This window comes from Nannospalax galili, unplaced genomic scaffold (genome assembly GCF_000622305.1).
Source record: "Nannospalax galili isolate Female #2095 unplaced genomic scaffold, S.galili_v1.0 scaffold3, whole genome shotgun sequence".
Lineage (NCBI taxonomy): Eukaryota > Metazoa > Chordata > Mammalia > Rodentia > Spalacidae > Nannospalax > Nannospalax galili.
Genome location: NW_008351466.1, coordinates 5,644,525 through 5,666,995, shown reverse-complemented (window position 1 = coordinate 5,666,995; position 22,471 = coordinate 5,644,525). Strand labels below are relative to the sequence as shown.

The 22,471-nt window shown below is 35.8% G+C and overlaps 1 protein-coding gene across 5 annotated transcripts in view; it reads left to right on the top strand.

Annotated features, from left to right (window-relative positions):
- Positions 1–22,471, top strand: part of Diaph2 (diaphanous related formin 2) — an 835,758-nt gene that overhangs the window by 630,153 nt on the left and 183,134 nt on the right. For all 5 annotated transcript variants that reach the window (XM_029553627.1, XM_029553629.1, XM_029553628.1 and 2 more), the window contains one exon: positions 10,997–11,132. In XM_029553627.1, coding sequence (XP_029409487.1) covers positions 10,997–11,132 — 136 coding nt within the window. The remainder of the gene's footprint in view (positions 1–10,996; positions 11,133–22,471) is intronic.

Sequence of the window (22,471 nt, the reverse complement as noted above, 5' to 3'; positions counted from 1 at the left end):
AAAGATCTAAAGCAAGGAGCATAGAGAAATTGTCATATACAAATATATCAGAAAAAAAATTCATCAATTTTAGTGGAACAGAACTTATCATGAATAAAGCAGTATATGAAATGTGACTATTTTTTTAAGAAGACACAGCAGGAATTTTTAGAGTCAAAGGAATTTTATATCTCTCATTAGCATAAAGAGAACGACCTTGCCCTAAAATTTCTGAGATCACCTGTTTTGGAATTCCCTAAGTGTACATGCTTTAGATCTTTCCAGATACAGTTAATATTTGAAATTTGAAGGTGCATTTAATTGTGAAATTTCCAAAAATGAGATTAAACCAAGTTTTATAGCACAATAGATGTTGGAAAGGGGCAACGAAATCTCTGGTTTAAAATAATGTAAATCTAAAATAACGAAACTGATTTCATTTGATTCCAAGATCAATTCTGAAAAAGGAGTTTCAAACACAGAGTCATGCCCTAACCAAAATAAATTTATGACTTCCTAAGGTAGCTGTTTAGAAACAAGATTGATGGTTTCAACAAAAACATTGGAGCTGCTCTTACAGCTTTACAGTTGCACTTCAAAATGTTACAAAACAAATGCTACATTTTAGAAGAATTAGAGCACTAAAACTGGTGGAAATTTTCTAGCTAGCACATCTTTTAGAGTATTGTTTCAATCTTCCTTGTCTTATTTGGGGGGAAGTATAGTGGAATGGAGAAATGGATAATTTAAAAATAATGTACAACAAGTAGAGAAGACCCACAGAAATACCTAAACATTATTAAATTTATGGAAAGAAATCTCTGTGAGAAAGTTGTTATTCTAGGAATTGTTATTGAAACCAGACACCTGTAACCCCAGCATTCAAGAGGCTGAAGCAAGAAATTTGTGTGAGGCCATTCTGAAGCATGACCACAAATTTTCCAGAAGACTTCCAAGACCCATCACTCTCAGGTCCCTCATGCTACAAACTGGAAAAAAAAAAAAAAAAAAAAAAAAGAAAGAAAAAAAACCCTATATTGCATTTGAGTGTTAGCCTCACTTTTGTTGAACTTGAGCACTGCAGTGACTCTGGGGACAAGCTATACCTCTATGAAAATATTTTTAAGGAAGTTTCTGACTAGTTTTCTTTTTCACAGCAGTCAATAAACAAGGTACAGGCTTAAAAACTGACAGCTTTTGCTGAGACATAGGGATGTATTTCCTTTTTACAAGTGATAAAGTATCAAAATAGGTTCCTGGGGGAGGTCATGGAACTGTCTACAGTTAGAAGACTCATGCTAACATTTCTTGAGGATGGTTCCTGTTTGGCAAGTCTATCAATTCTACTTGTCAAGGTAACTTGATAGACTCATCCAAGTCTCCCCATGCTTCTCACTACACCCCATTTGATCACATCAAAACCTTATTGCAGGGCCAGAGCTGTTGCTCAGTGGTTCACCACTTGCATGAGATCCTACTGTGAATCTTCACCACTGCAAAGCATCTGAACAAAACCTTATTGATTGTGCTGCCTCTTCTAGCTTCTCAGAGACAGTGTTAAAGCAGTGAACTCGGGCCTCAGTACTGTAACACAGGACTGCATTATCCCCCACTCTTACTTCCCCAACATGTTTTCCCATTAAAATATTGCATCAGTCACTTCAGAATTTCATTTTCTTCCTTTGGCTTAAAAGAAAGTTATAGATTAATTTCCTATAGTCACTCAAAGTGCTTCATAGGTTTTAATCAAATAGCGGTCCACAGGGATATGTTGAACTCAATTGTTTTTCTTTCCCAGATGCAAAGATGGATGCTCACATTCCTAACTACAAAAAGTGTCTGCAGAAACTTGCAGCATTTGAAAACCTTTTCCATGCTACAGATTGCAGATTAACTTCCAGCTAATCATAGCTCAGTATTCTAATGGACTGTGACGGGAGAGACAGTTTCCCCTACAACTTCACATCACATGTTTTGCAGTCGTAAGGCAAATTTTAAAAAGAAGACCTTAGGGATCACAGCCAGCCATCATTATCAGCGCGTGACCGCTTTGTAACCAACTGCAAGTTTAATATCCAAGGAGATTTGCACATAACAGTCTTTTATCTTTTTTCTTGTTTTTAATAATTTACCTTTGATATTCTCTTCACGACCATGCTGGTGTGCAAAGATCTGTTTATCTGTCAAAACTCCAGATATGTACTGCAAGTGAAAGACACATTCATTTTTTAGTTATTTCCTAAGGAGTATGGGCAGTAAGCTGTTTGTGCGGAATAAAAGAGGGCTTCTTCTGCGAGTACCTCATTGAATCACTTCAGCTGGCGCCCTCACCTGTCACAGATTAGTTTCTTCCCTGAGTCTCTCCTCTGCCAAAACGGAGTCATTTATACAAATCAACTCAAGGAACTTTGTGTGTGAACTATCCACCCAAACCTGAAAACATTTTGTCTTAAACCAAAAGATTACTCGAAAAGCTGTATTGTGGTAATGTTTGTGGAGCCTGCAAATATGTCTCTGAAAAAAAAAGCAAAAACAAAACATATCTCATTTTCAAATTTAGCATGCATCTTTTCTCCTAACCTTGGAGGCTGAATGTAAATGCTAATCTCTATTCAAGTGAATTTTCAGGGCAGAGAACTGAGCTACACTGGTATGACAAATGTCACAGATATCAAGCCTCAGAGACACTAAGCATTGGCATTTCTAAGAAAAGAAGTGTGGATGTCAGTGAACCCTAACCTACAGATGATTAGAAAGAAAGTCACTATTGCAAAGTACCTAAGGTTTTTTTTCTTTTGAAGACTGCTAAGATCTTCACAATAAAGAAATATGACGTGTATAGGGAACTATGGGTGGAGATGCTCTTGGTAATTTAGTGTTTTGAGAACTCGCAGGCTGAAAACTGTTATTATGTAAATCAACTAGCTGCAGCCACTAATTTCTGAGAAGCTGTGAACAGTATGGAATGTTTAACCAGGTTTTGACCTTTTATGTTATGGAGAGAATACTGGGGAAAAGGGAACAGAAAGAGTTTATGGGACTCTTTTGTATAAGGTGGACAGGGAGGAGGTTGTGGATGAGGGGACACAAAAAAAGAGACTGGATGGAGGTATGTGAAAGGGAACATAGATGCAATGGCTCAAGCTAAGTGGAAGAAACCAATGAGCCTGGAGAGTAAGGGCCAAAGGCGACATAAGGCCAGAGACTATGTACAGGTCCAGAGTGTATAAAGCCTTGTAGTCTATTTGAAAAGCATTTTGTTTTCAATAGTGAATAGAAATATGTGGATACTCAAACAAATTTGACAGACCTTCAGTGAAAGGTGAAAAATTATGGGAGAGCAAAGTACATTTTGGAAAGGAGATGGACTCAGAACATTGTAGAAAGGAAGGAAACAGAACGTTTCTATTTTGTTCTATTTGGTTTCTACATTACCTGTGGCACATGATGCATGTTTGATTTGTATCATATTTATATAGGTTAACAAGCATGACTTTATTCCCCATCTAGCAACAGTATCAATATATTTGTTCAGTGTCTATTACTGAGTCACCTAACTACTTGAGGAAGCTAATCAAGATTTCAATTATGCCAGTGAGAAAGAAAGTTATACCTCTCTGTTGCAATTGTAGTTGATTGGTTGATGAAGTATTCATGAGATCTTTCATAAGAGGAACTTTAAAGGTCACTTGTACCATAATAAGTGGAAATCTCTGAGAAAGAAAAAGTTTAGCAACATTATACTACTTATAAACTCTTAAGAGGCCCTGACTCTCCAAGTCTGGTTGCTGCAGTTGAAAACTCATTGCCCTGAGCATTTGTCGTGACTTCTTCAATCCAATATGCCCCTTAAACACAGTGAAACCATAGAAAAGGAATATCTAATGTTGTTTGCTGTTAATTAAAGAATAGGTTTCCTTCCTTTCTTTAATGGAAAGCCTTAATTTGACCATGATTACTGCTGAAAATTCTAATGAATCACTGCTGTCATCTTGAGTATTCGTTTCACCCTCTAATCATCTGATTGTTCAGTTCCTCAGTCACATGCTGAAAATTTCATCTTAAACTTCTCACTTGTAACCTGATGTTATCACTCTGAGAGGAAAAATATCTAGACAAATGTGAATCCTGGTTTATTCCCAGCTTAAATACTCATGGTTTTCACCCACTTATACCAAGCCAACACAAAAGGACCTCAGTCCAACTTACTTATGCATTACTTAGTGGCAATATACATTGAGGTCTGTGTTTCCTCATACCTCTTTATCCTTGCTTCCAGAAAAATGTAGAAAATCTCAGAAGGCTCACTAGCAACCAGAACAATTAAAGCTAATATTTGAAGCACAGTAAAAAGGGTAGGAGGGAGGATGTTTTTTAAACACAAAGGTCTTTTTTGTAAAATAATGTGAAACTGTTATGATGGTTGATCATTATTGCCAATTTCATTGGATTGAAAAGCTATAAAATTAGTAAAACATATCTGTAACCATGCCTATGAGGGCATTTCTAGAAAAAGATTAACTAATTGGGCGAGACCAGCCCTGTACATCGTTGGCAGGATTCCATAGAATGGCAGGTGGTCTGAGTCTCTGGTCCCCAGTGTAAATCTTTAGGCACAGCAAGTGAATCCCCTATCCTGAGATTAATAATTAGTAAGGAAATAAATTATTTATTTTGAAATCAAATGATTTTTTTTGTGGACTGTACACATCATTTTCTTAGGAATGTAACAGAACTGACTCTAGATTTAAAAACAAAAACATAAACAATCACTTCCCCACAAATTCCACCTCCCGCCTTAAAAACATTATCCCTGGATTTATACTACAATCAAGAAGGCATATTGAATGTTAAAAAGATACATAAATTTGTTTACTAATAGCAAAAGCAGTCTATGCCTAATAGCAATGTAGTCTATGATTTTTTTTCATTTTTTAGATTTTTCTCAGATTAAGTTTATCTTGACAAATTTTACATCCAAACTTACTTTCTTATTACATTTATTTATTCTGTCTGTGTGTGTGTGTATGTGTGTGTGTGTGTGTGCCAATGCAAAATTCAGTGTGCAAAATTCAAAGGACAATTTGCAGGACTCAGCTTTTTTCTCCCACTATGTGAAGCATGGAGATTAGATTATCAGGATTGGTGGCAAGTACTTTTACCTGCTGAGCCATCTCACTGCCCGATGGTTTTCATTATATCTATGTCTTTTATCTCATGGATCAGGAAGGCAAGTTCTATTGTCTGTTCAAAGCTTATGAGTAACAGAATGTGTATGTTTTGTTTCCTTATATTTTTACTTGATATTACAAGATTTCCATTTCAACCAGAATTTCTCCTTTGCTTTACTGTGTGTACACATACATCAACCTGCTTCTAGGTAAAAGGAATATAGAACTGACTGAAATTCATATGATCTTATGTGAATGATATAATAATAATATCACCACTAATTAAATGCTTTTTGTATACCAAGTACTGTGTTTACTAGATTTTCATGCAGTTTTTTTCCCCTTAAATCCTTTATCTGGCAGGTTTAGGACCAGGCAGATTGCATATCTCAGAGGGTTTCATAATATTTGCATGCACTCTCCTAGTTCATCCTCCCTAGTCCCAAACAAACTCCCAAATTGACGTACTCCAAAATATGGAACTTTTGAATCTTTCTCAAAGTAGTTCAGATTTTGGATTTTTGGATTTGGGGTGCTTAACTTGTAGTAAAATGTATAAATTTAAAAATATTTTTATGTATTCTTTGAGGTTTTAGGAATTAATTTAGATGCCAATATTATGGCACAGGTAAAAATCCTATTAAGGTCTACGTATCTACTTCAGTGCTTCAGCACTTGCCTAATATAAAGAAGGTCCTAGATTTGATCCATATCACCAAAATAAATTACATTTAGGATCCTTATGAAAGTAGATAGTGTTCATATGATGCAGTTTCAGTCAGAAACCATGTACTCGGCTTCCCAAAACAAGAGGTAAGGGTTTTGGAGAATGAAACATTGAAAACAAATGTGGTTGATAAAATCCTTACTGTTCAAAGTTTCAAGTGTTTCTGTCACATATGACAATTATAGCTTCTGTGTAAAGACCATATCTAATATACTAGGCACTATTTATATAGGCATTATTTCATTTGATATATTCAATAACTTTGTGCTTTAGATAGCAGTAGTTCCATTCTGCAATTTGTTAACTAAGACTGATAATGAAGTAAATATCCTTTTCAGGGACACACAGTTCTCAGGGTTAGAAATGGAACTTGTATTTGAAACCATACTTCTGTCTCTAAGATCCATACTACTAATAGTTTACTTCTCTGTCCCTGAAATAGACTTTCAGCTTTCAGTGTGATCCCACTACTTGAAAAGTGTTTATGAAGAAGTCAAGACTGGAATGAGAAGTTATAGTTGTCACTAAAAGGGAGCAGTGTTTGTTGTGATACTAGTGACAGTGGTAGATTTTTTTTTGTGGAACATGGCTACGTCATATGGACCTCACAAAAATGGAGCTAATATCAGACCTGGTTGGATTTTTTTTAATCCATTCCATCCATTTCTTAAAACTTCAACTGTAATAAAAAGGAAGTCTTAGCATTTGCAATAGCTAATTTTTTGTACATGACGTTTTTATTCCACAGGTCTCACTTGTTAATTATGAACAGCAGGGAAAGTAAGAGTTTTAATTTGTTCACATTTTCAACAAAGCAATATAGATTCCAGTGAGAAGTGTAAAATTAGGTTGTTGAATATTTTGTGCTAAATTTCAGACATTTTTCCTGTTGCATTTCTTCCTTCCATTTTTTTTTAACTAAAAGAAGCTCTGGTTTCAACCCCAGCACCACTTAAAATAGCAGGATGACACCTGACTGTAAAGCCAGATACCAATACTCAGGAGTTAGCTGCAGAATGATTAGAAGTTCAAGGTCATCCTCCACTGAGTAGAAAGTTCTAGGACAGCTTGGTAACTTGGGATACATGAGACCTATGAGATCTCTCTCTCTTTCTCTCTTTCTCTCTCTCTCTCTCAGAGAGAGAGAGAAAAGAAGGAAAAGAAAAAGAAGAAAAATATCTATCACAGGAAGAAAGACAAATGAATGTTGCCACAGTATTTTTCGACGTTAATAACCTTGTTATGAGGCCTCCCAGTAGTCTACTGTTGAAATAGCCAGGTAGATTGATGTCCCCCTGGATCTTGGTGGCTATTTAGCACATGAAAGATCAGGCCTTTAATAACATGTACACAAGCATTGACCTCACTTCTTTCACCTCCTTTCATTTTGCTTAGCAAAAGTCATACAGCTTCTTCATACTGGGATATGAATATGTGATGCTTTTTCATTTTGTCATGAAGTTTTTACCAATCTTTTATATGTGTGAGTGTTTTGCCTGTGTGTATGTAAGTGCACCATGTGCATGCAGTGTCCACAGATTTTAGAAGAGGGCATCAAATTCCCTGGAACTGGAGTTAGTGACAACTGTGAGCCAACATGGGTGTCCTGGGAACCAAACCCAGGTCTTTTCCAAAGGCAGCAAGTGTTCTTAACTGCTAAGCTATCTCTCTAGGCCTTCCTTCACCCATCTTAATTGGGTTAGTTTTCTTCTATTCAAGTCTTCTTATATTTTTATCAGATACATGGTTTTCAAAACATTTCTTCCTATTCTCAGGGTTATCTCGTTTACTTTCTTGACAGTGTTATTTTTTTAATTACTTAATTTAATTTGTGATGCTGGAGATTAATCCAAAGCTTTGTGCATACCAGGCAGGAACTCTACCACTCAATACAACAGTGTTATTGGAATGACACCTTTAAAGCTGTCTTGTGTAGTTTTAATCTAGTTTCTTGTGCTTTTGCTGTCACATCTGCATTGACTTCTCATCCTTTAAGACTAAAACAAGTGAATGAAAAGACAAGAGATTTCTACCCTTGAACTTGCATAACTGTCTGACCGTTGAGGCAAATATTTAAAACATTTAGAAGATTACACATCTGGAAGAGGAAACCCGACTCAGCAGAGTAGGCACTGATGATTTCTTTTAATTATTCCTTGGCAATTTTATACATGTTTGTAATACATTATGGTCACACTCCACCCTCTCTTATTTTCCTCACCCCTACAAGGCCTCATTCACCAAGTCCTCATTCCACTTTCACGTCTTTTTGTTTTATTTTATGAAAAAGGGTCTCAGTGTATAGTGCTGTCTGGCCTGGAACTCACTAGGTAGACCAGACTGGCTTCAAACACACAGAGATCCGCCTGCCTCTCCCTCTTAAGTGCTGGAATTAAAGGCATGTACCACCAAGCCTGGCCTCGTATCTTCTTGTTTCATTTTGATTTTTACTTTGTGACTCATTTATTTTACACAGGGCTACTCTCATGGGCATGACAGTGAAGCTATTCACCAGGGCATGAGTAACTTACCAGTGACTAGGTCACTGAAAACAATGACTTCCCTTTCTTCCAGCAGCCCTAGACTGTCATTAGATCACCTGGGTGTGACCCCATGAGCCCCTCCCTATCTGTGGTTGAATGTTTATGGGCTTGGTCTGGTGCAAACCCTATGTAGTCAGTAGCAGCTGTTAGTTCATGAGTGCCATGACTGCATCATATCCATAAGACAGGGTTTCTTGGCCTTCCTCCTTATCTTCCAACACTTAAAGTCTTTCTTGTGTTCTGTGATGTTCCCTGAGTCTTGGAGAAGGTAATATAGATGTCTGTTTTAAGGCTGAACACTGGGCAGTCATTTGTTCTCAGAATTATTACTCATCATTCCAGGGCAATTTTGCCCTCCAGATAACATTTGGCAGTGCCTAGAGAATTTTGGTTAACACGCTTCAAGAGATGATATTTGCATGTAAGTGGGTGGAGGCCAAAGATTCATCAAACACGCTATAATGCATAGGCCAACACTCACAACAAAAAATGATCCACCCCTAAATGACAGTAGTGCTGAAATTCAAGAAGCCACTCTGAAATTAAGAATCTAGGGTTTCACTTAACTCTAAGTGTAAATCTTTGAGTCTGCCTATAAGAACCAGGTAATTGTGTGCTCTTAGCCTAATGGAGAGTAGGAGCCTAACAAGGGCAACAGGACACGGGGTGCTACTGAAGGTAAAATCTTTTAGATTTTATCTGAGGACATCAATCCATACAAACCAGGAAATTTTTTAGAAGTATTTTCAGGAATACTTTAAACAATTGTGCCTTTTAACACAAATTATTTCAGTATCGACTCCTCTAAGTAAAGCTTTGTAAATGCATTCTTATTCTTGAAGCTTTCCTCATTTTCTTCTTTTTTTAGACTTTCTGGAACAAAATATCTGGGAAAACAGTATATATATGGCATGCAGTATAGTCAATCAATCATAACAGGGAAAAAAACAATATAAAAGAAGAAACTCATAGTTGATACATCTCTGAATTAGTAACTTCTCTGAACTCCTAGGATGCTGATTTCTATTTATCCTTCTACTTTCTGTAATACCATGTGCTGGAATGTACTGATTCATTGAAGTTCCAGAAATATCCAACATAAAATATATGATAGCTTGAAATATGTTTCATCCTCTTTAAAGATCTTGGTGTAGAAAAACTTACTAAGCTACAGGTGTTTCTTCATTGTGATAATGCCGCTGATTATTTTGCGTCCTGCATCATTATATGTAATCATTCTACCAGCAACATCACTACCACATCATAGACTAAAATACCTTGATTATAATGTATTAGGCTCTGTTGTAAGCACTTCAAGTGTGTATCTCATTTCTCTTCACTAAAATCCTAGGAAGTAGGGTTTTTTTAACCTCCATTTTGCACATAACAGAAAAATATACAATAAGTGATAAAATTCTTCCTTTGCTTCTGTATCAAAACTATTTCATATTTTCACAATGGAGAAAGTATTTTTTGTTGTTAAACCTTTAACATTGATATCCTTGGTTTTCTTTTTTAATTCTTTTATTGAATTTTTGTATTTCATACAGAATATCTGATCTTAAAGCAAGGAACTCTAGATAGGCTGACTAGATCTCAGTAGATGAACTTGCACTGAGGAATGTATAGTTTTCTTTTTAAATATTTTTATTTATTCTTTGAGAATTTCATACAATTTATTTTGATTATATTCAGATCCCCTCCCATCCCCACCCCCACCTTACTAACTCCCAACTTCATGTCCTCTATTAGATTTATCGAGTGTAGTTTGTTTCCCCCAAATGCTCTTGTGTTTGGGTCCATGCCTTGGAGTCTGGTCAACCTACAAGGTGTCACACCCTTAAAGGACACCGACTCTCCTCCTAACAGTTATCAGTTGCAAGTAGTTCCTCAGCTAAGCTGAGATTTCTTGTCTACCACCCCCAAGCATCCTGAGATTTTCTCTGGCTTGGACTTGCACAGGTCTGTGCATGCTGTCACAAGTACTGTGGGTTCATGTGTACAAGTGCTCTGTTGTATCTGGAAAACATGGTTCCCTCATATTCATCTACCACCCCTGGCCCTTAGAGTCTTTCTGCCTTCTCTTTCATAATGATCTCTGAAGTTTGATCTAAGTGTCCCATTCAGTGCTAAGCAGTCTACAGCCTCTTATTCACTGCACATTGACCAGTTGTGGGTCTCTGTGTTAATCACCATCTGCTACAAGAAAAAGCTTCTCTGGTGAGAGATGAGAGATGCATTAACTTATGTATATAATAATGAGTCATTAGAAATCAGTTTAATGATATGTCCAGTTAGCAGAGTAATAGTAGCAGGTTCTCCCCTAAAGCCCATCAACAATATCGCTGGCTTTCTACTGCACAAAGTAATAAGAATTGAAAAGATTATTTCAAATAATTTTTTCAGAAGAGATATCTTAAAAATAATTATTTGTCGCTGTCAACAAACAGCATATGCCTGGACTCTGAAGCTGCTGTGAAAATTTCCAAACTCTGCTTACCTATATAATTTTAAACTGTACTCCTACGGTATATAAATAATGAAAATATTTTGTTTTGTTCTGTTTGCATCTGTAGGAAGCACTGAAAGAAAACCACAAAAGAAAAGAAATGGAAGAGAAGAGCAGGAGGGCAAAACTTGCAAAAGAGAAAGCTGAACAGGAGAAGGTGGAACGCCAGAAGAAGAAGAAACAGCTCATTGATATAAACAAAGGTATGAAAATATTTTAATTTTTTGAGCAGGCTATGGTGCCACAAGCCTATAAGGCCATCTATTTAAGAGATTGAGGCATGAAGATTATAAATTCCAGACCATTTGGCACAATTTAGACTTTGTCTTAAAACTAAATATATTCATATATATATGCATTCGCTGGCACTTAGCATGTGCAACACCTCCATAACAAAAAAATGAAATTTTTGAAACATGATTAAAGTGCAAAATAATCTTACTTATTTAATGTTTGATTATAAAATAATTTCATTCTTAATAGAAAATTCACATCATTATCAATTTTTATGTCAAATTTTCCTCTTATTGCCATTTGTAATTCTTATTCTACAGTGAAGATTCGAGATTTTTTGGTAATCAATGCAAGGTATTATATTGTTGAAATCACCTTCCTTTCATTAATTTATTACATTATATTCTAGATCAGGCTTGGTGACAGCAACCAAAAAATAAAGAGGTAAAACGTTAAAAAGTCACATGGGAGATGAGATTCTGACCTTGGTTTCACTTTGTTGGCGTGTATCTGTTGACAGTGCCATGACAAGTGTGTTCCTTGGGGACCTGAACATTTCAAGTCATAATGGATTTTGACAGCACTGTTATCAGTTGAACAAAAATATTGCACAACATCTTGCTCAATCGTGAGGTTAAATCCAATGTGCTGGTGCATCCACATTAGTATCCAGGAAGTGTTTTCCAGTGAGCAAGGATAACAGTATATTAGAGGTAGATACTTTGACTTTGGGTGCATTTTTAGAGATGAGAAAATAAAATGTTCAGAATGATGGCACAGACATGTAATCCAGAAATGAGGAAGTAGAGACAAGAGGATCACAAATATAAGGCCACTTTGCCTCAAAACAGATGGGGAGTATTGAGGTGGCGGATGAGCAGAGACAAAGAAAAGTGATCCATTTTCATATATCTACTCTGAAAATTTAAGGAAGGAAAACATAGCCCCTTTCCTTAAGAAAATTTCCAAGCAAACATACTGATCGCTAAATTTTATAGCAGAGAGAAAGAAATCACCTTCTTTACTATAAGGACCAAAGTTTAGAAAATTTTACATAAAAGCAAAATAAAATTGGATCATGATACACAGTAATATGGTTAACATTGGAATACTTGCTACTATATATGTGTGTGTATATTAAAAATTGTAAGCATGTTTTAGGTCAATCCCCATATTTATATGAGGTGAGTACTCATCTCATTTTGTATATAGGAAAAAAAGGGTCATAGAAATTAAGGAAATTGCCCAAATAAAACACAAAAACTAGAATTATCGGTACTGAAATGGAAATGTAGTCTAACTATAGAATGTTTGCACTTACCCTTGCCAATATCAATAAAAATAACATTAATGGCAACTATTCTACAGAATTTTCTGTGTATCAAGGCAGGCAGACAGACAGAAAGAATTATTTTAAAGTATTGATCCATGTGATAACCGAGGCTGGCAAGTCCAAAATCTGTAAGGAAGGCCCGCAGGCTAGAGACTCAGAAAACAGCCAAGTCTTGAGTGACTGGAGAAGAGTTCCCACTTGCTTAAGGGAAAATTAGTCTTTTTCTAGTATTTGGATCTTCAACTGATGGAACGAGGTCCATTCACATAAGGGAATTCAATCTGCTTTTTTCATGACCATCAATTTGAATGTTCGTATTTTCTAAAATAGCTTCATGGAAGCATATGGAATGTTTGGCCAAATATCTGAGCCATGTTGCCCAGCCAACACAAGAAGAGTGTTTAAAGGCAAACTATCTCTGATGATTCTTTACATGTAGAAATTGAAGATGGAAAACAATAAGAAAGGTAATACAGTCACAGAGAAAGAAAATTTAGTAATAGAGCAAAGTTGACCATGATGGTTACAGTGATTCATATAATTTGATTATGCTTAGTTTGCAGATGCCTTACAAAGAAATCTTTAAGAAAAAAATCTTTAAGGGCAGTCTTTGAAAAGCTACTATGCATATGAGAATGAAACTCAGGAGAGAAGTCTAATCTAAATATATAGACTCTGGGTTCATTGAGTTTTGTTCAAAGATTAAAGTTATTTGTTTGCTAGGGATACACAATAAAATGCCAGATACTGGATAGCTTAAAACAAGACATAGTATCTCACAGATCTGGAGGCTAGAAGTTCAAGATCAAGGTATCAACAGGGTCATATTCCATTGGAAGACATTAAAACAGAATCTGTTACAGGCCTGTATCCTAAGTTTGGGTAGTTCTATCGCTCCTAAAAGCAGATTTTTGGGTGTTCACAAGACACTTTTCCTCTGTGTTTCTCTTCACATGTTGTTCTTCACAGTTTATAGTATAATAGGGACCCCATCTTAACAAGTCACACAGTTCAACATATACAAGATTATATGAGACCACCATTAAAAAAAATACAAATCAGAAGTTCTGAATCTATTTGTTCTCAGACTCTACTTATACTAAAAGTAGTTGAGTAACCCCAAATATTGGGTTTTAGATTGTTCATATTGACATTTTTCATATTAGAATTACAACTGAGACAAATTTTATTTATTTTGCTTTTAAAAGAACAATAATAGACCTATTTCATGTTGAAAATAAATAACATTTTACGAAAGCTAATTTAGTTTCCATAGTGAAAAGGATTAGACTATTCTTGGGGTCAATTTGATAGGTTGAGACGAGAGGATTACCATAAGTTTGTGGCCAGTCTGAGGTACAAAATGATTTCCAAGCCAGCCTAAGCTACAGTGAGATACTGTCTGAAAAAATGATAGCAAAAATTTAAAAGAATTTGTAGGAAGAGGAAGAAAACGCAGTGCCATAACTCTCTTCAGAAATTTACTAAAATAAAAAATGAGTTATTCTCACATTTGCTTTGACATTTAATCTAATATAATATCATTTGTTGTGTTGCTTCTGGAAAAATCCACACTAATAAAAAGTATGAGAGAAAAAACAAAAAACATTCTGAAAATAGTTTTGATCTTACAGATACACTGAAATAATCTTGGACCTCCCCAGGAGTCCCCCATCAAGACTTTGAGAAACTTTTAATGAACAGTAAAAAAAGAACAAGTAATTAGAAATTGAGTCAGTCTGGTATTTATGTTATGATAGTGCTCTCCAAAACCACCCTGTTCCTAGCTGCACCCAAGTATTTATCAATTTTTCATTATTTCCTTGAAAATATACCTGTAAGAGAAAAAAATAAGGAAAGAACCTTTTTAAATTTTTTCTCTAATAATGTATTTTCGTTGATGACCAAGATACGACTAATTAGCACTTCTAGTGTCATTGAAAACACTGTAACTATCCAAATTATTTTTTCCACATATTGTGCTCTTCACTGATGGAGCAGGAAAGATACATATTAAAATAAGATGTATCAGAACTGCAGAGATGGCCCAACAGTTAGGAGTCCATTCTGTTCTTACAGAGAACCTGAGTTCAGATCCCGGCACCCATATCAGATGGCTCATAACTGCTTGTAACTCCAGTTTCAGGGGTCGCCCTCTTCTGGCCTTCATAGCCACTGCACTCATGTGCATAAACTCACACTCAGACATACATATTTACACATAATTTTAAAATGAAATAAGTAAAGATTATTCTTTTTACATTATTCTAAATATATCCATCAAATAGTAAACTTCAACATTAGCGTCTTAATATATTATACATTGTAGTATCATTATACACTTGGAATGTATACATTCATACTTCTGCATAAGTTTCAAAAGGAGATTCCTCTAAGAAAATAAGAATATAGTCTAACTTACAAAAATGAAAAGATGCAGAAAAGAAGAATCTAGTTAGATATCAAGGTACAGCTCAGTGTGCCATGTAAATGTGCATTATAGATTTATCAAAAATACCAAAAGTGTTTAAGGAGATGGAAATGCCAATTCCTCTGATTTGATCATTATGTATTGCATATATGTCTCTAATTATCACACTGTAGCTTGTAAATGTGTACAGTTGAAATAAGAACTGAGGAGTTGTCATCTAGTTCAGTAATAGAAGCCTGGCATAGCATGTGCAAGGCCCTGTGTTCCATTCCCAGTATTACAAAGATAGCTATATTTTTAACTAAAAATGCGTGTACTTCTTTTATTTATTTATTTATTTTTATTGTGTGTGTATTAGCGTTATTCCTACATGTAAGTATGCCTATGTCATGCAGCACCCACAGAGGCCAGAAGGGGGCATCATATTCCCTGGAACTGGAGTTAAGTCCAGTTGTGAGCCACCATGTGGGTTCAGAAAACCAAACCCAGCTCCTCTGCAAGAGCAGCCAGGGCTCTTAACTACTGAGCCATCTCTCCATCCCCCCTCCTTTTTTTGAGACAGGTCTCCCTGTAGACCCAGCTGGCTTGAAACTTGATATATAGACTATGCTGGCCTCTATCTCACAGAGATTCAGCTGCCTCTCTGCCTCCCAATGCTGGGATTAAAGGTGTGTGCCATCATGCTTGGCTTTAAAATGCATGTGCTTTTTAACAGTTTCTATTGCATATTAACTTAGAAAAATGACAAACTCCATTATAAACATAAAACCTCCTATGAACTCACAGAAGTATTAGGTATCCACAGTGAAATATATTTATCATGCAAAATTATATACATTTACTAAAAGTAGAAAAATATTGGAATTTAGTTATTTACAAATAGTAAAGTAAAAGAAACACAAATATTATTTTGGTAATCAAGATGTGACTAACTGAGTTCAGACTTAAGTAAAAACATCACCAAAACAAAGCAGCCAGAAAATTTGACTATTCAAGTTAAAGCTATAAAAGCCAGGATGTGAAGCAAGAGAGATGGCTCAGTGGTTAAGAATGCAAACTACTCTTCCAGAGGACCTGAGTCTAATTCCCAGCACTCATATTGGACATCCCACAGCAACCTGTAACTCCAGCACTGCCCTCACATGTGCAAACTCACAAATAGACATACACATACGCACATAATTAGAAAATAACACTATTTGAAAAATTAGAAACTAGCATGTACTAAAGCTCCATTTTGACAAAATTGGAGGTCAGAAGCAAAGGCCATGATAAGACACATTTTATTATTGCAAAGAGAAAATGAGAGTTATTGTACGTGAAGGAGGCTAATTTTGTGACTATGCTTAAAAAGTGACTGTTATGTCAGAGAAGGGATGAGTTTCAGCTCTGCCACCCAGCTTTGTATGCTTGTTCTTTTCCTTTATCTCTTCATGCCTCAATTACCTCAGCTGTAATATAGGACACTGACGTTTATCTTCTATAGTTTCAGTGACGATTAAATGAGATAATTAACTATAATAACACAGGGCCCAGAATATACTTGCTGCTAATGCTGTTGAATTATTTTATGCTCATTGAAGAATCTGTGAAAAACTCAAGAAATAATTCCCACCTGGAAGAAGTTTTCAATTTTGTCAAAGAGATTAAAGAAAGTTGAACTAGCAAATAGCAAATCATGTGCTGAAACTTAATAGAGATTATTTGCTCTGTGGAACAGTCTGAAAGAAGAAATCAGTTGGGTTTGGCAAAAATGTTGTCTTTCCAAAGAGAAGATTAAGTATAGGTTGTAGACATATTAGTTGAGCTACACTCTGAAAGATGGATAAAAATTTGGCTGAGCAGAGTCAAAGCTAGTCAAGTAAAAGAGAATAACATCAGCAGTGGTACACATCAGCACATAGGGCAGCAGGCATTAGATAAACTATGTTCAATGGCCCATGGGAAATTACATCCCAGTGATTAAGAGAATGGGTCCTAAATTCAAGTCCTGTCCCTACAGTTTACCAGGCTATAATCTCTGTCAATGTATTATAGCTTTCTGTGCCTGATTTTCCTCATTCATAAAATGAAATAATATCAGTAACTGCTTTGTTATATGAGGGCTAAATGAAGGTAACCAACAAAGATGCCTGAGAAATGCATTACTTACACTTGAGTCTATGTATATAGAGTGATATCTTTCGACATATTGTCAGTCTCTAATGCTTCAATATTGTGTAAATACTTTCTGTTGCTATCATTGTTGAGAGGAAATTTGGGCTTGGAAAACTGTGCATAAGGGAGAATGGAGCCAGCCAATGAAGTAAGACATGAGACTTCTTGGAAGTGAGATATGAGTGCTGGCATGATGAGGGAGGAGAGCTCAGGTTATTGCAGGAATCCTTTCAGGGATTGCCGAGGTAGTATACCTAAAGCACAAGAAAGGAGAGGTGACTACAGGGAAGATATATCTGGAAAAGAACAGTGAAAGGTGAAGAAAAAGGAGGTAGCTGCCAGCTGATTCTCTCTTCAAAGGAGTTTAAACATGTGGCAGTTTAAGAAGCTGGTAAGAGGAAGGAGAAACTTCATAAAAGGATGAAAAACGGCTGTGCACCTTGCAAGCAAGAGCTCTGCAGAGCACGAGACTTTATTTCAGATCCACACAGTTTAACCAATAGATAATTATATATTGACGCCTTTTAGCATATTAGGTTATTTCATTCATCTAACTTACATTTATTGCATCATTTCCCAAGTAATTACAATTAGAGCATGCACAGTAATATAGTATTTATTTAAATGTGAAATGGAGAAAACTAATTTATATTCAGCAAAAATTATGTAAAATCAATAAATGTACTCTAAAATGCATGCACACAATATACAAACTACATAAAGTACTGGTGTCATCTACATTTTCCAACCTTTGGTTTTATTGGTATAGGTGATAATTAACTTAGGGACCATTAAAGCCATTAATTAATGTCAAATATTTGCAAATAAATCTCTTTCTTTTCATGTTTATGGAAGTCACCAATTAACTGCAGTGACTTGAAGGAAGCAATAGAAAAATGCATAAAAATGAATGTTTATGAATTGCAAACTACAACTGTGATTCTGATGCAAATGTTATTTAATCAGGAACAGTTTGGCTCCTCCTTATATATCATTATGTGGAAATTAGAATTGCCTTTTTACTTCTAGTACAAGGATAAAGAATGTGTTGCCTCATTCTTTGGTGAGGAATCAGTCTTCACAGAGTCAAATGGCAAATGTTTTTCTTTTTTGTTTGTTTATTTATTTTACGTGTATGAATGTTATGCCTACATGTGAGTAAGTGCACCCTTGTCATGCAGTGCCACAAAGGCCAGAAGAGGGCATCAGATCCCCTGGTACTGGAGTTTAAAATGGTTCTTAACTGTCACGTGGGTGTTGGTATTCGAACCTGGGTCTTCTTCAAGAGCAGTCAGTTCTCTTAATTGCTGAGCCATCTCTCTAGTCCCTAGAATACCAAAGTTTGATACATAAGCCTAAACATTTAAATTGTATATGTAGGGACACTGTCTCTTAAGAAACCTGTGCCAACCCATGAGCAAGGACCATTGTCGTCCTTTTGCATGTTTTTCCCATGCTCTAAATGCCTATGCATAACTCTATACTAAAATTCTTAATAACTCCAACTTTGTTTCACAAAGAAATAAATTCCACCAGTAGTAATTGGTAATGATTTTGTTTCACTCTCTTTTTGAAGATTTAAACCAGTTATCTCTTGACTAGGGCATGGTGTTGCACACCTGTAAGTAATCCCAGCACTTAGGAGACAGAGACAAGGAGCTCAAGTTCAAGGCTAGCCTGAACTAGGTAGACCATGACTCTGAAAAAATTACATCATCAAAGTGAATAAATTCATTTCACATTGTTTTGATTGGAATAGATCAAAACTAGTTTCCTGACATCATACTCCAAACCTTAAATTATAATAACTGAAATTATGAATGCAAATCTCCACAAATATTGGAAATGATCCAAGTAGTATTTAAGCATCTCTGGTAATATAAAGTACTAAGGTAATACATACCATCATTTTTGCATATTTTGCAAATGCTAATTAATACCTCATAGCTGTAAATGCAAAATTAAGCAAGTTCCTATACTTGGTAGACCTAAAAGAAAGTCATGACATGGCAAACCCTTACCTATGAAGCATAAAGAATAGATAGTACACAGCATATGTAAATCACTTTGTTCCCTATATTAGCAAACATTTTTTAAAAATTGTGTTGGTTTAAAATCAGAGCTTATTCTCTTTGTTCTCTGTTTGATTTTTTATTGTTACAGAGATTTGGGGATTGTTTTCTCAAAAAAAGTATTCACTATAGTAAAATTTTCCCAGTTATTTGGAGCTCACAGATATGAACTGGAGATGAAAGGAGGACATTGAGTGTCTTGCTCTGTCCTTGAGACAGTGTCATTCACCCAGCCTGGAGCTGGTGGACAGCCAGCAAGCCCCAGCACTCCTCCTGTCTTCGTGCCCCATAGCACAGGTGTTACAGGTACATGCACAGCAATGCCCAGCTTCTGTTTTTTAACCTAAGTGCTGGGGATTTGAAATCACTTCCTCATGCTTACGTAATAAGCATGCTTATGTACTGAGACATCTCTCCAGCCTGGGGACTATGTTGTTTTCAAGAAACATCTTTGGGTCTCTTTTAATGCAACATCATGTGTATTGTTGTCATACATTTGATAAATATTTTTTTTGAATTTTTAAATTCAAACACTGTCAACATATTGAGGTACATAGGTGTACTGTCATTCTAGCAATCACCAAATGGGAAGAGATAACCTGCTGATCCTTAATGTCATGTTATCTTTGGCAGGTGCCTCCCAGCCTCCCATGTTTGGCTTTGCCTGCAATGGAAATGAGTTTGCCTCCCCTCCTTTTTTTTTTGAAGCCAAACAAACTCCAAGTGTTCCCTATACAGTGTATCCTTGGGCAGTTCCCCTAACCTCTCTGATCCTCAGCTTCCTTATCTAAAAGACAGAGAAGGGAATGCCATCTATCTCAGAGTATTTTCATAAGAAGCAAATGACAAGACAAATGCAAATCTCTTAGCACTCTTATAAACATACTTAGCACTTAATAGTGATTTAATAATAATTGAATAAGAAAAATTTAAAAGAACATATAGTAACTACTGATCATTTAATTGAGCAGCCTAGAGTAATAAATATTTTGATTAATCTGATTGTATGACTATACAAAAGGCCATTTTCACATCATTCATGGTCTTTCTTATTTTTTTTTAATGTGTATGAGTGTTTTGCTTGCATTAAGTACACCCATGTGTGCAATGCCTGTGGAGACCAGAAGAGGGTGTCAGATCTCCTGGAACTAGACTTATGGACAGTTGTTAGCCAACATATGAGCTGGGAATAGAAACCAGATCCTCTGCAAAAGAAGCCAGTGCTCTTAAACTCTGAGCCATCTCTCCTGCCCACATTTATTGTCTTTCTCTTTCAGTGCACAACCCTCATTGCACTCCTCCACATCTCCTTCCCTCAAAAACTACCTTTTGCCTTTACACCAAGCACAAGTGAAAGTGTGCAGCATATAACACTTAATATAATTTGGGGCAGACAGAAGACAGTATATATTTACTGGTAGGTCTCTAGGATTTTGTTACAGTCTTTAGTGGGCCACTGGTATATGTGACCAGATTAGTAAAGGAGAGTAAACTTAATCTATACTACTTCCAGAATATACTCTAGAATAATTTAAACTTCTAACTCATTTTTTTCCTATAGCCCATTTTACGTACTTATCATTAGTGATTGCTTTTTTTCTGACATCATACTAAAATAATTACATTTGTGGCATCACTTTGCTGGAAATAAGTTCTAAACTCTCGTTCTATCAGCCTTAGCAGTAAAACAAGTTTCTACACCTACTAAAAATATTCTTTCAAATGGGAAGACAAAAATAAATATGTGAAACTAGATAGGTAATTTACTTAGGTCTCATTAAGAATTCTTACATTCTAAATGCAGAAACTCAGATTTGCAAAAACTGTAAGAGCTGTCTTCAGTGTGCTGAACATTTAGCAATGTTTCATCAGTCTGTGTAGGAGACCAGTTAAGCTGACAGCTACAAATTTGGCTTTTTTTAAAACAATATATTTGTTGCTATGTGTGTTCACTAAAAAAAAAAGCTATAAAAATATTGGAACAGGTGGGTGTAAACAGTAAAATTGACTACACAAGAAATGACCAAAGCACATTCTAAGTGCCCTAATCACTTATTAGTGCCTTCCCTTGGCTTTATATTTTCATATTCTAATTCCTACTACACAAAAGTATCAAGTGAATAACAGCTATTATATACCTACATTGCATTTAATTTGGGTCTCACCTCAGCCAAATGCATTTGGATTCATGTTAGTAATTATACCTAACAGGTTTTCAGAACCAGCAAACTTCACTATGCCCAACTCTTTTTTTAAATTTTATTTTTCATTGTGGAGATTTTAATGTCTTTGGTCAGGTTTATACCGAGATAATTTTATATTTTTTGAGGCTATTATGAAAGGGAGTGTTTCCATGTGCTCTTTCCCTGATTGCTTGTTATTGGTATATAGAAAGGCTACAGACTTTTGTAGATTAATTTTGTAATGTGCCACTTTACTGAAAGTGTTAATCATTTCTAGGAGTTTTCTGATGGAATTTTTGTTATCTCTTAGGTATAATATCGACTGTAAAAAGGGATAATTTGATCTCTTCTTTTCCAATTATTACTCCTTTAATTTCCTTCTTTTGCCTTATTGCTCTTGCAAGAGTTTCAAACACTATATTAAAAAGGAGTGGAGGTAATGGACAGCCTGGTCTGGCTCCTGATTTTAAAAGGAATACTTGCAGTTTTTCTCCATTTAGAATGATGTTGGCTATGGGTTTGTTGTATATAGATTTAATTATGTTGAGGTATGTTCCCTCCAGTCCAGTTCCCTCTAGGACTTTGAACATAAATGCATGTTGAATTTTGTAAAAGGCCTTCTCTGCATCTGTTGAGATGACCATGTGGTTATTGTCTTTGAGTCCATTTATATGATTTATGATGTTTATTGACGTATATATATTGAACCATCCTCACATCTCTTGAATAAAGCTGTACCTGGTTTTGGTATTAGAGTGATGGTGACTTCATAGAAGGAATTTGGAAGTTCTCCCTCCATTTCTGTCTTTTTGAAGAAATTAAGTAGTATTGGATATAGCTCTTCTTTAAATGTTTGGCATAATTCTGCTGCAAATCCATCTGGTCATGGACACTTTTAGTCGGGGGGTTTTGTATAACTGTTTCAATTTCCTCTAAGTGTGGTGAGTTACCTGTCCTTTTGATCAAGGAGGCCATGGAGACCCCACCAGAAGTACTTGAACCAGTGTCCAGTCAACACAGGAAAGGAGGGTCAACACAGAGGAAACATTTCCTCCAAGCTTCCAAGTGAAGCCAGCCATGGTCAAACAAGACATTTGCCTTATCTTCACATAGATGGAACTGGTAAAAGAAA